Below are 14,197 nucleotides of genomic sequence, written 5' to 3' on the forward strand. Positions count from 1 at the left end.
AAAAAAAACCCAGACAGGAAAAAAAAAAAAAAAAAAATGGAAAGAGAACCTGCTCTTCTCTACAGCTCATTGTCTAGGATGAGGGTGGTGGCTGGAGGCCGCGGAGCGGAGGCCGGCTCCAGCAGCTGGGCTGAGCCAAGCCCGGTCTTCGGGGGTGCACCGGGGGTGAAACGGGCGCGGGGAGCCGAGGGGCGGCGGGCGGGAGCGGCCCCGCTCCGGAGGGGGTCCCGCGGCGGGGGGACCTGCCCGCTGGCCTCCCCCCCCCAACGTCACTTCCGAGGCTGGAGACAAAATGGCGCCCGGACGGTGCCGGAGCTGAGGCCGCTCCGTGCCGCTCCGAGTCGGGCCGCAGGCGGCGGCAGCGGTGCCGGTGAGAGGGAGGCGGCGGAGCCCGTCGCGCTGCCCGCGGGCGCCGGAGGGCGGGACGGGGCGTGGGGGCGGTGGGCAGAGCCAGCGGCGCCGGGGCCGGGGGCGCGGCTGGGAGGGGGGGCCCGGCGCGGGAGGAGGGGACGGCGGCGGCCCGGCCCGCGGAGGAGCCTCCTTCGGGGGGGGTGGAGCCGCCCCGGGGGTGCCGGCCTCAGGTGCGAGGGGTGAGTGCGGGAGTTGTGCCCCGCGGCAGCGCCTCACGGGGAAAGCGGCTCCGGGGAGCGAGGGATGGCGGCAGCGGCCGGTCGGGTGAAGATGCTCCAAGCCCTGGGCTGATTTTTCAGGATTTTTTCTTGAAAATGATGCCTCGGCGGTGTCGGCTGGCGAAGCAGAGCTCTGTAACGGCTTCCAGCGCGGTGCTGTGAGACAGCTGGTGTCTTCCAAGTCCTTGGTAATTCGCAGTCTTTGGAAGTTTTGGCAGTTCGCACCCCTCAAAGCTCGCTGCAGATCAAGTTGTCTGCCAGGCTGGGTGAGAAGGGGCTTGGAGAATGAATTTTGGAATTGGTTTTCTCCCTCTAAACGTCCTTCCTAGCACATGTCGCATATAATGAAATATGTGTGCATATTGAAATGAACTATATAAAGCTCTGAGCAACCTGGGCTGGTGGAAGATGTCCTGGCTCATGGCAGGGGGGTTGGAACCAGATGATCTTTAAGGTCACTTCCAACCCAAGCCATTCTATGGTTGTATAATCAGCAATTTCTTCAGGATGGTGCAGTGGGACTGTGGGGAAGAATGGTTGGGGTGAGGAACAGAATTTGCATGTCAGACGTTCAGGACAGATCAAGAGTAGCGTCTTCAAGCACATTTTACTTTCGAAGCCAGAGCAGCCTGTGGAGCGTTGCTGATAACCATCTCGTGAGCAGTAGCAGAAGTCTACAGTAAAGTTTCCAGTGGTTTCGAATTCACATGAAGCTGCAAAATTTCCATTTTGAAACGGTAAAGAAAACCTTAAATTGTTTTCAGCTGTTGAGGAAGGAAGGGAAGGTGATGTGGTTGCACCTGCTATCTGATCATTTAGTGGCAAGAGAAATATTTTTGTTATTTCACCTTTGACTAACCAACAGTGGACGGTTCTTGAAAGCCGCAGGACTGCTTGCCTTGCTGATGCAGCTCTGGTTTGCTGTTCCCAGGCTATGCTCTTGACTTTGAGCATGTTATTTGGTTGCAAAGTGTTTCTCGGTTTATTCACACCTATTAAGTAGATTAGGAGAACTGGAGGTGTACAGCGGTGTGGTATGTAATTATTAGGTTGTTGTCTTGTGACATGTGCCACATTTTAATAAAAATGACATGCGTTCTAAGAATTCAGGTATGCGTTCCTTGGTGTAGACAGTGAGGCCTCCAGCTCTTCCAACTGCTGAAACGCGTAATGGTCAATCCCTGATAGCACTGGCACTCTTCAGATGGAGAACAGTGTCGTTGATAGCTGGGGGGGAGTGACTTTTAAGAAACGAAAGAACTACTGGACTTGCAGAGATGGCGTAACGAGACCCGTGCAGTAGAATGGGTTGGTTCTGAAGCATGTAGCTCCCAGGATTTGCTGGGGCAGAAGTGTCTCGACAGCCTGTCTGTCCATGGTGTAGACCATCAAAATGAAGCTAAGTTTTGCTTGTATTGAAACCCAAGTTACGTTAAATAAAAGGAAATAATCACTTTGGATAATGTATCTTGGATAGAAATGCCAGGACAAGTATGGTGTTTGGAGCTTCTGGGACTGATGCCTGTTCAGCGTAGGCATGGGGGTCTGAAGAGCAGCCATCTTCCAGAGTAGCATGGAAGATGGGGGAAGGATGTGGAAGTACTTATGTACATTTGTGTAACCCTCCCTTATTTTTCCGCATGAATGTTTCTTGAAAATGGAAGGGAAGTTAAGCAGAAAATCCATTGAAGTATTATTTTTCTGTAAAACTAAAATGGCTCTTGAAGTCCATCCTCCAGTGCAGTGATGTCCCTGTTTCACTGTTTTACATAAAAGCCTTGATCCTTAGGGGTAAACAAGTAGCAGTATATAAAAAGGAGTTCTGAAAATTGTTGCTAGGTGGCTGTCTGTTGAAAACAGAAGTTCAGAGAGATTTAGAGATGACCAGTGTGGTAATGTATTTCTGTATCATTGGTATCCAGCTGAGAGTTTACTGCAGTGTGTCTGCAAGACCTTAAAATGAGGGTCTCAACCAGAAAAAAAAGAAAAAAATTAGCCTGTGGCTAATAGCATAGTATCCTGATCATCATGAGTCGTTTGCTTACTGGTGGAGATGGGAGGCTGCTGCTTCTATGTTTTTTATCACAGTTTTATAAGCGCCTGGAGTTCCTGAACTGGTGTGTTGAATATCTGCATCAGCATACCTTTTTAACGTACTGCGGTGTATTTGCTGTTGAACTTTTGTTAGCATGTGAAGGGCCAGGTATGATCCTGATACTGAACGACTCCCCCCCCAATGAAATAATTTCTTTTCCCAGTATGTTTCTTCTCTGATTGTATTCTTAGCTGAAAAATACTTCTTCTCTGCCTCTGTATAAAGCATGCCTGTAGACAGGTGGGGAGGCTGAGTCCCGTACTGTAAAAAGAAATGCCTGAAACGGGCTTCTTCACGTAGCAGTAGATCACCAGTGTACTTGCCTGAGAAAATTTTCATTTGAATTTACAGTCTTTGTGAAAGTGTACTTCTGTCTGAAGATTGGAAGGGTATTTCTGTATACTTGCAGTTGTTAGAGACTTGTTATTTTCTGTTGACTTCTCTTGACTAGTTGCTGTTTAATTAATAAACTCGGGTTTTATTTTCATGTTGGTGATTTCTTGGCTTATTTTCTTGGTTGCCTGAGTAAACCTTTTTAAGGTATAACAGTTTATTTGGTTACATGGCAGTAAGCAAAACATTTTTTTTTTTTTTCTTAATGGACAATAGGTAATAGATTTAAGTGAAAATCATTGTTTGCCCAGTTTTTCTTCTTTCTTATTCTGGCAGTATTGAGTAACTGAAAATGCTTTGCAATTAAATGCCCATAGATAGTGCTTCTTGTTTCTATCAAATACGTATTTTAATCTTTTAGAGTTAACGTGAACTTAGGTTTGTGGGATTTTTTTTTTTTTTGCAAGCTTTGTTTCACCTAATACATTGAAAATTTGTGGATTAGAGTATTTCAGTATTGAACTGAAAAAATGTAGCTGTCCTGATGTTTAAAAAAAAAAAAGTGCTGCAACTGAAAACTAAAACAAAGAAAGAGACCTGTGGTATCCCAGCGTGAACCCCTGGTCATTAGGAAAGGAGACTGTTGAGACTTTCCAGTTTTTTTCCTGGTTCTGTAATGAACATGTTTTAACCGGAGCAGTGACGTAATGCATGTCCCATTTTCAGCTTCCAAGATAGGATTGATACTCTTTTGCCTGTTTTTTTCCTTTCTCTGGATTGGAAGCAACATTCTCTTTCAAAGTGCTTTTTGATTCTGGGATTTTTTTTTTAAAAAAAAACACATACAGAAATGATAAATATGGCTTATAAAATCAGAAGATAGACTATTTAGTAAAACCTGGGAATGCTTACTAGAGGTACCATCTGATTTAGTTTGAAAAAGACGATCTGTAATGTTGGTTTTGTCTAAAATTACTTGCTCTTGTTTGCAAACTTTATTCCCAGCAAGTTACATTTTTTGTGAGGGAATATTTAAAATTCTTAAGCATAGAATTCAGAAATAAGGTAAAAATATTTTTTTGTTTCAAGAGCTTTGTTTTAGAGTGACCACAGTGTTTCTTTTAGTACGAATGCCTCGTATATTCTTAACTAAACACATATAATTTGTTGCCTGACAATGAGCCTTTTTAAATACACTTTTCTGAAACTCTTAAGTTTGTATGAGGCAGTAGATCTTCTTTCTCTTCTGTTTGTCTCCCAGATGCTTGAATGTTGTGAGAAAGTCCATAGTATTTTTTGTACTCATGAGATACAGTAGTAAGTAGTGGTTTGAAATAAATATGACTTGGCACTGTTTTCTGGAAATTAATTTTAAAAAGTCAGGTTTCTGGTAAGCGGGCTTCATTTTTGCTATAGAACCTTTATTTATCTTTTCTTAGGGACTTCAATGAATCTTCAAAGTTTACTGTGGTGGATGTTATTAACAATACTCAGGTCTTTGACTGATAGATGCTGGTATGTGTTGCTGTTGAGTTTGGAGGAAGGGTTGAATCGAAACAGTTGTTAACCTCTATTGGAAGGAGCAGGTGATGTGGCCTGTTTTTAAAGTACAAACACAGTTGTAGACTATTGCTAACTTTAAAACTGATTTAACATGGTCATCCTCACTTCTTTAAACTTAATACATCACAAGTCACCTGATGACAGAGCAGTATCGTTTTCTTTGGGGCTTTCCTGGAAAATTTTGCATTGGACTTGACTGTAGCTAAAAAGTCACCAGTGTATGAAGTGAAAGCTTGTTTCGGCTTGCCGTGGCAAGAGTAAATACCTTGTGGGTAGTCATTGATCCTATGGAGAACTAATATTTGTGCAGCAGTTGTAGAATTTCTTTCATACTTTCTTGTTTTTGTTGAACTTGGTGTACTAGAAGTTAAACCCCAAATTTAGTGTTACAGATACTTTTTTTTTTTTTTCTTCTATGTCGTATTTCATCTAGGTAGAAAGAAAACTAGTGACTGGACGTAAGTCTCTATATAGTCTTTTTTTTTTTTTTTTTTCCTCTCGGTGCAATTAATCTTGCTTTCCACATACTTGAGTTCATTGTTAACAAAATAGGTAACATGGAGGAAGAAAAAAGTGGAGAAATAGTTTCAGACATTTTTTTCAGTTAGAGAGCTCGTAAATGTAATTTGTCAGAATGGCAGGTATAAAATTTTAAGATGAAGTGTGTGTTTTAGATTAATAGCTTTATAAATACTTGTTGAAGCTTTTGTTTTACTGTAGCTTAATTTCTCATCTAATTGTGTTTTATGGTTAACTGATTCCTCTGGTAACTTGTAGCTGAAACAGTATAGAGTAGTGCAGTCTGTTAGGAATCTACCTAACCTGCGTTATGTGGATGTTTACATACATCAGTGTGTTAAGATTTGTCATCTCCTAAGAAATACCATTGAGAGGTTTGGGTATAACCAGTTTTATAAAAGCTGAATAAATCATTTGTAAAATTTGTAAAAATACCAGGCTTATTTTTTGTTTTGAAAATTCTTTGAAAACAATTCTAAGCAAAAGAGTTTTGAATTAGTATATGAAATACAAGAAAGGTGTATTGTTACTGCTTAAATGAGGCAAAGTTTAAAAAAAAAGGTTTTGACTGCTTTTCAAATTTTTTACTAATTTATTTAACAATAACTGTAAGAAAGCCCAGCTTAAAGGAACTTCTTAGCTTGACAGGACTTTTCTTTAGCATTGACCCCTTCAGCCCATCACTTAATTGATATTTAGTTGTCTCTGAAATTATTTGTTTTAGTGACTGAATAGTGATGGTGTTGAATGTGTGTTTCTGTAAGACAGTGCTTTAAATCCTTACTGCCTTTAGATATCTTGAATTCTGTGTTAAATGCCTTCCTCATTTATTCAGTGTTGAATATGACGTGTCTGCTTCAGATAACTGTCATTTACCACAGTGTAACATATGTGCACTTCTTACAGTAGGTATTCTAAATTGCTTTCCAGAACCACGATAGCAAATGGTTCTGTGAACAGTTAAGCCCTTGTCATTGAGGGACGGATAACCTTCAGTGGGTGGAAGGGGAGAAGGTAGAAACAGACAGCTGGAGACAGTAACCACTTAAACTACGGCTATAGTAGCTCATCGGGCTGTGCTCTCAAATCATGTTAGTTAAAGGTTCTTGCTTTTATTGTCTTTATGTGAGTAATAGTTTTTTGTTTTATAGCCAAGTATAGAAAAACAAGACATTTGTTGCTAAAAAAAAGTTGTTTTTCACACTGGGAAATGTTTTGATGCCTCTCTTGCTACCCAAAATATTTCATTTATAAATTGACATTGTGTGGGTATTGTCCCAATGAACAATGAATAAAAGAGCACTGGATTTTGCTCTGTTATCCAGGACTCATCTCAAGTACAGAAGTTTATTCTGACTCCCAATTTTTGCTTTTTCTTCAGCCAGCATTTCCATGTGCTAAGGCGACTTTAGGCAAAGGACAGGCAGTGTATGGATCAGATTTCAGAAACCATTTGCTTAAAGTATTTGCATAAAAATGTCTGAAGTAGAACTCATAGTTGTCAGGAGGGAAAATGAGTGAAGATATCAAGGCTGAGGGAAGTAAAGGGTATGTGGAGATGTGTGAGAAACAACTGTGTGCTAACGCACCAGAAACCTGGAGCCGACGGGACGTTATTGTCATGGCCAGGTTTCACAGTCGCGGGAGGGACTGCGACTCGCGCTGCAACCTGTGGAGCATTCCCGCTTGTTCGGTAGTTCTTGGTGTTGGCTGTGTTCTCCGTCAGTGTTAGAGAAGAGTTTAGAAAATGAAATGCATGTGTCATTCCTAGGAATTGATTTGTGTTTGACAGATGTACTGAAAGAAGTTAGAAGGTTGTAATAGTACATTCCAAAAGGAATGGTTTTCTTCAGATGTTTAAAAGCTGTGCAGATGGAGCTCCTTATCCTGTAACTGGTCTTTGTTGGCAAACTGTAAATCCCACAGAACCAGTTGCAAAACTGGAACTGAAATACAGATGTTTCAGCTCTATGTCTAAATGCTGATGTAGTGTGGAAATATCAGGATGGAAGGAGTTAATCCTGGACGAGCTGTATACAATAGAAATACCCTTTTCACGGAAGTTTTTCCTTTTCTTAAGCATTTCTTAAGCAATGTAGCATTTGTGTGAAGCTTGGCAGTGCTTTCACTGTTACACAGCATTAAGCGTTCTTACAGTGCAAAGCTGTGAAGGATTACATGAAATTTATTTGGAGTATATTTTGCTTGAATGTATTTTAAATGAAATTTTAGTATTTGTACAAAGTACTTAGTAAAAATCAGTTAATCATTTTTATAGTAAGAAAGCTGAAGACAGGGAAGAAATAGCAGTACTTGAATAAAGTGCTGCAAGTGATTGGGTACCAGTTAACCTCCAAAAAGGATATTGTTCATTTATTGAAAATTCTGTATGACCCCAGGAAAGATAGTCTTTCCAGCAATAAAGCTTTTTTGCAAGTATTTAAAAAAAAAGAAGAGTTGATGTACTAGACTCTTAGATATGAAATCGTTCTGATTGGTTTTGTCTTAAGTTACGAGTTTCCAAGTTTGATGCCTAGTTGAACTAGGAATTTTTGTTGGAAACCTTTTGAAATCTTAGGCTGCTGTTGAAGAAGAATGCCAAATGTGTTAGTATAATAAAATATCTTAATAAAAGGCCCAATTTTAAGGAAGAATTTCCTGTTTCTAATACAGGAGTGTGGAGACTCAAATGCATGCATTTTGTTAATTTGAAAACCATTGAATGTCTTTCATAATGCTTTGATACTCAATTCTAAAGAGACACGACTCTGAAAGTTTTTAAAAGTACTCAATCTTGAACAAGCTAACTTGTATTTAGAAACAAATTAAATAATCCTACTTGAGCACGTTTCTGTTGTGTTATTGTTTAAAGCTGGGAGAAAGATTAATGATCGATATCCATCTTGAGATTACTCAAATCCGTTTGAGCTATAATAACAAAACTATAGCTTGGAGCAGGTTTTTTTCATAAAGCAGTATGCTCCTTTCTGACAGATGCTTTGGGAAGAGAAACTCCGGGTCTGTGTACTTTCAGTGCAGTGTAAATTTGTAGGTAGGTACGTGTTACAATTGTCTGTTTTTCTTTTTAGGGCTCATGTAATCAAAGGAGTTTCTGTGTTGTGTGTATCTTTTCAGAACACAACAGGAATTCAAAATGAATCAGGTGAGTATAAATGTAAGACTTTATCAAAATATTTAGAAGTTGGAACAGTTAATTATTAATAAGGAAAGTAATCATCCACTAAAAAAGCAATGTTCTTTAATCAGTGTAATTAAATTTCATAATCCTCCTTTCTGCAATATGTATGCTTGCGAGATTTATTTTATTTCGTGGATTTATGATTTTTGTGTGTGAATTCCCTTTAGCAGCATGTAAGTTACTACTGCTGGCATCACTTACAAGAACACCTCTCCGGAAAAATCTTACTTCATCCTGAGGCTTTTGGTAATAATTCAGGTCCTTATAAGAGTGGTTAAAAAAAAAGCAAGCCTGCAATTTTTAAGCCAATGTACCATCCAAATGTGCAGTGAACAATCTGTCACAGAAACTGATTGATCAGGACGTTTTACACTTTCCTGGAACCTGAAGTGTTTCTCCTAGAACCAAGTGAAAAGACTGGGAAAGCGCGTTTGTTTTGTGATGCAGTACTCTATGGATGGAAGAATATCCTGGCTGGAGGGTGGTGTTGGAATCAATGCCAAGTGTCCATGATTTTATTTTGCATTTGTCTATCCGAGTAGAAATTAGTTCATCTGTTTGTCTATCACTCACAATTGTATTACTTAAGGCAACATGTACTTTTTCTGTAAGTATCTTTAAATTTTTCTTTTAAGTACTTCTCTCTCTGGATGATCTTACGAAGTCCCTTTGGCTTGGGAGTGTGAGTGTAGGATATTACACTGAAGGAATGCCATTTCTAATTTGCTAAAAAAAGTTGGCTGTGAACAGAAGCTTTCTTAGCCAGAAACAACCACAGTACACAGTCATGTAAAATGCTTTGCGTACTTTTTTTTTATTGATTCCTGTATCTAATGAGTGTTTTTATTGCCCTTTATGCTCTAATTGGATCAGCAGCAGCCTTGAATGCAATTAGCACTTTACTAAAGTGTGTTCTCACTGATGTTATAGAAGTATGTACATAAGTAACTACAGTGTGAAATGGGTTGGTGGGATGTTTCCTGTTGTTTTTTTCTTCTGATTAAAAGTAAAAAAATCTTCAATTTATATGTGCATCTTTAAAAAGTAAAAAGCAAAATGGTCTCTGTCAGAGCCTTGAAATACGTGTTGTATAAAGAAGTATTTGTATTATATCTATACACAAACATAAGTTATTATATATGTAATACTGGTCACATTTGCATTAGCACACTTTGAAGTGTTAGTAGTCTGGTTTGGGGTAGCCAGGTTAACTATTGCGTCACGATTGATTTCTGTTGAGACTTGAAATTTTTTTTTTTTACCGATAAGGTTCGTTTTGAATGCACTCAGTGGCAAGACGCAAACAGCCTATTGCTCTGTCAGCTGGAGTAATAATCCTGCTTTATTAGTCGTTCTGATAAGCTTTACATTCTGCTAAAATTCTGAAAGCTGTAGATCGTAATCTTTAATTGTTGTCATTGGCTGTTTCCTTCCCATTTGTGTGTCCGTGTCCCCTTGTGTCCTGTCTGTTGTTGTGTCACACCGCCACCCCCAAGGTGTTGCTAGCATCAAGGAAGATTCCTGTGCTGTATGACAACAGTCTTCATCTTTCTTACTGGGACTGCTAATATCATTTATGCAGTACTGTAATGTGTGTCATCTTACAATTTAGTGAGATGACCCTGCCCCTGGGAATAGTTATAAGAGCTTAGAGCCCTTGTTGGTGTTTCTGACTTTCACATTTGGTTTCCAATGTGTACAGAGCTCATATGGCTTTTTATTGTTCAATTACCGTTCATATGAAGTGTGTACTTAGCATCAACCCTGTGGTGTTTTTTCTTGCAGTGCCCTTGTCATTTCATTCACAGTTGACAAGTTGTAGTGCCAGGTCTGTATAAGAAATGTTTTTGCCTGATGCCAAACATCTTTCAAGTGTTCTGTTCTCCTGTTTCTTTTGTTCTGCTTATCTCTGCTTTTGGTGTGGCTTCAGTGACCCTGAAACAAATTGGGCCATTGTTAATTGGGTTTATACAAAACATGTGCTAGTTTTGTTGTTTATCCCATGGAAATCTTAAAGCAGTGAAGGAAAACCCTTTCATAAATACTTCGATATGGCCTTCTTGTAGTAAGAAGAAGGATTTTTTTTTTTTTTTTTTAAAGAAGCAGCTGTTGTTGGAATTAATATTTTTGGGTTTCTTGGAGGATTGCTGTCTCGGGATAGACAGTATGCAGTCTCTGTTTTAGGAGGAGATCTTCCCTTAATATGTCAACCACTTCATCAGAATATGCTGAACAATTAATTTAAAAAAGAGTTGGTTGGTAGCATTTACTGCATCTCAGACTGCATTAAGATAGGGTAGGAAGAAGGTTGCAGGCTACCTGGGAAACTGCATGGGCAGTTACTTAAAAAATGGTGAAGGTATGTGTTAACAAATTACGTGTGTGCTTGTACTAAAACTCTCTCCCCCCCATTCCCTCTGATTTTTTCAATGATTGTTTCAGATACTTCTGATACATCTTTAATTTTCAAGCACGCAGAGTGAAAATGCTGCAAAGAGGGGTAGCCAGATACGTTTCTTGGCCAAGCAGAGACCTTTTTGCTGCTGCCTTGCCTTTCTTGTGCTAGCTGGCTGTTTGCATCAGCAATCTTCCTTAGTCACTTCATCTCCTTTTCACAGCTATCTCTTCTGACTTCTCTGCCATGTCCCTCTCTTCAGTGGCATCCTCATTTATACTTTCATTTTTCTTAATCCTGTTTCCACCAAAATGTGACACTAATTGAGTGTTTGTCATTCATTACACCCTTCAGGATTACTTTTTTTCCTTTTTGCTCTGATCTCTGGTGATCTATAAACTTTTTGTTCTAGGTAGTTTCTGCTCTGCTTAATACTGCTTGTAACATTACAGTCTAAATTGTGGTTGGTCCATAGGTACAATTACATTGATAGTGGAGTGAAAAATTGTTTAATCAATGTGTCGAAAGGTACTGTCTCTGAATTCGCTGCAAAGAGGAGAAAAGGTGGTTTCAGTCAAGGCATCCCTTCAGCCCTCAGATGATTTTTTTTCATTGTTCTTAAGTCACATCACCCCTGTTAATTTGAATGCTAGTAATGTAATACTTCTGATGAACTTCAGAGTAAGAAGCTTAAAAGTGAAACAAGCTTCAAGTGCTTTTGTATTCAAAATTGCAGTCTTGGAGTGAGTGAAAAATACCGTATTAGGACTTCAGTTAAATGCAAAAGATGGCTGTCAGACATGCACCAGTACACTATCCTTATCAGAGGTGAATTTTTTTAATAGAAAAATCAATTTAAATGTGATTGTTAAGTGTTGGTGGAAAAATGATTGAAATACATTATTTCTTCATTTGGTAGACAGACGTTCCTTGGGGACAAGTTGTGATCTGGAAAATGTTTTAAGTAGCTACATTTAAATTGCAAATCAAATGAGGTTGCACTGATTTGACTGAACTAAATTGTTGTTTATTTTAATGTATAGTATTTGGTTACTTATTACCATTCCTTTGAGGTGTGAAATGTATTGTTATGTACTAGGCCGTATGCAGTTTTCTGGTACTTGTGAAATCCATTCATGTGACAGATGTCAAATGAGTCCAAGTGCTGTGTTCTCTGAATGTAGCTGCTGATCTTTGATTTATGTAGGTAGGTGCAAAATTAAGTTCTGCTTCTATATTTCTCCATACAAATAAGCTTCTTAAATGATAGAACAGTTTGGGGATATTTATGGCTAAAAGGAGGTGTGACTATTAAGTAATATGCCATACACACCAGAGAATGTGACACAGTGCTGTACATTCTGTCTAACTCAATTGAGTCTGATTTTTAAAATTCTGGTACGTTAAAATTTATTTGCAGGCTAGAGATTTTTAACTGCTTGTCTAGCTATGGTTGTAAAAATAAAAAAAAGCAAACCACAAAACAAAACCAAAAACCCCCTAACAAACCAAACCCCCAAATGAAACCCAACCAATAAAACCACCTCACTTCTGTTGGCTTGAAGCTTGAAGTGCATCGTTCTGGTAGCTGTCTTGTTCACTCTTCGTAGTCCCCCTCATCTGTGACTATATATAGTTTGTTAGAAACCACTGTGAAAAATAAGCTTGGTTGTTCCCTAATGAAATCGTGGGGTAATGTACTGGAAAGATACTTAGGTTTCGTTGTTTGATATGCTGAGAAGAGTGTCTTTCTTTTTTGTCTGAGACCTGGCTTCTTGCATATCAGTTCAGGGCTAACAGGTGTCTGAAAATCAGGCTTCTTTCATCACTGTTTTTTCCTTTTGGATTGTTGGCAGAGCAAAATAAAACTTTGCTCTGCTTTGAATAGACTTCAGCTATTATAACTAAAGAATAAGGGTTTATTTCCACCCCCCAGTCGCTTGACTCTCTTGAATGGCAAGGGATTTTTGGCATTCTGTTCCTTCCATGGTTTCCAATTTGGGGGTCTTTCTCCCCTACGAATAGCTCTGTAGGACGTGTCTGTGCAGCTGTTAGGGCTTAGCAAGGCGGCAACCTTGCTACGACTCCAGTTTTATAATTTTTCTCGTTGCTGTTAAAGCTGGCAGAAGATCTGTTCTTGTAACTTAACTCAGCAAGACACATTCAGAGATGTAGAGAATAATTGCCATGCGTAGCACCCTCACTAAGAGTGGATGCTGAGTAGAAAAGTTTGAAAAGCTTTATCTGTTTTGCTTATAGATAAAAACCTTAATTTTGACAGCATATAGAGATGCATTTTAAAAATATCTTTCCAGTAAACTTCCAGCATAACATATTTCATAAGTGTTCAGTGGAAAATGCTATATGAAAACTGCTATGTTATCTTTGCTTTATGGTTATATGTATAAGCAAGAATCGTTTCCAGAAAGTCGGGGTTTACTTGGGCAGCTGTGGTGTTGCCCAAGTTGTTGTTTCTCAGTTTACCACCTCCTAAAGCTTGTTCAGAGCTTAAGTATAACATCCTCTGTATTAGAGTAGTTAATGCTATCACCTCCACTATTTGTTCCTGACCAGAACAATCAGAGTTTGCTGTCAGAGGGCAGGTACTTTCCTTAGCACTGTTGCACGTGGTTCAGCATACGCCTAGTTCTCATCAAGCACAATTCTTTCATAATGCAGACAGATTTTATGGGAAACTTTGAAATTCTGGTCATTTTTATCAGGAATAGTATTTTGTTGATTATGGTTAGGTGATGAAGAGCTGGTTGTTTAATGACAAGTGTGAGTAGCGTTTACTGTTCTGTTGTACGAATAATAGTATGAGTAGGCTCCTTGAAATGGAACCAATTGCTTACTAGACATTCATAAATCATTTATTAGCTTTCTATTGCCTTTCAAACTTTAATATAAAAATATCTTAAAACCTTTTGTATTAATTATACCCTGCTGGCTAAGGATTCTGAGCTGTTGATTTATTTAGGAATTATGATTAACATAATCATAATAAATGGATACTGAAATAATTTTTATGACACTATTTAAAACCCTTTAGTGTCTCTGAAAGCTGCTTTTAGCTGATGCTATTTGTTGCAGACCAATAAACTGGACATGCAGGTACTTTAACATCGATCTTTGGAGTGAGATGGCATGTTTGTAGGCTGTAAATAGCACAGCAGAAAGACAACAATAGACCCAGTAGTAGTTCTGTGAAGTACATTTAAATACAAGCTTCATCGTGTCGGCTACTCTGCTGTAGTGGTATTATGCCCGTTGCTGGTCTCCAGTATGTGCAGGGTAGCTTGTCTCTGTCCACCTAACATTCAGTACTGGGGAGCACAGGAGTATCTGTGTTTGTGGCAGGGTGGGTGGTATATCGCAAGTGCATGTTCTAGTATGTCCATTGGAGTAGTGACTTTACTGCAACATCCTCGATTCAGTAGGTAAAACAACTTTTCATTTTTGTG

The 14,197-nt window shown here is 39.2% G+C and overlaps 2 protein-coding genes across 8 annotated transcripts in view; one reads left to right on the forward strand and one right to left on the reverse strand.

Moving 5' to 3' along the window:
- LRRC38 (leucine rich repeat containing 38) overlaps window positions 1-326 on the reverse strand; it is a 70,753-nt gene extending 70,427 nt beyond the window's left edge. For all 3 annotated transcript variants that reach the window (XR_012765698.1, XR_012765696.1, XR_012765697.1), the window contains exon 1: window positions 50-326. The gene's annotated coding sequence lies outside the window, so the exon portion shown is untranslated. The remainder of the gene's footprint in view (window positions 1-49) is intronic.
- Window positions 280-14,197, forward strand: part of PRDM2 (PR/SET domain 2) — a 76,335-nt gene continuing 62,417 nt past the window's right edge. For 3 of the 5 annotated variants that reach the window (XR_012765694.1, XM_075437447.1, XM_075437450.1), the window contains exons 1-2: window positions 280-370; window positions 8,229-8,302. Coding sequence is in view for 4 of the 5 variants with exons in the window: in XM_075437447.1 (XP_075293562.1) it covers window positions 8,294-8,302 (9 nt within the window). In the remaining variant the exon portion in view is untranslated. Of the gene's footprint in view, window positions 371-743; window positions 818-876; window positions 896-8,228; window positions 8,303-14,197 lie in introns of those variants that run through there. The other 2 variants (XM_075437448.1, XM_075437449.1) reach the window with 2 other exon arrangements.

Source organism: Opisthocomus hoazin, chromosome 16 (assembly GCF_030867145.1).
Source record: "Opisthocomus hoazin isolate bOpiHoa1 chromosome 16, bOpiHoa1.hap1, whole genome shotgun sequence".
NCBI lineage: Eukaryota > Metazoa > Chordata > Aves > Opisthocomiformes > Opisthocomidae > Opisthocomus > Opisthocomus hoazin.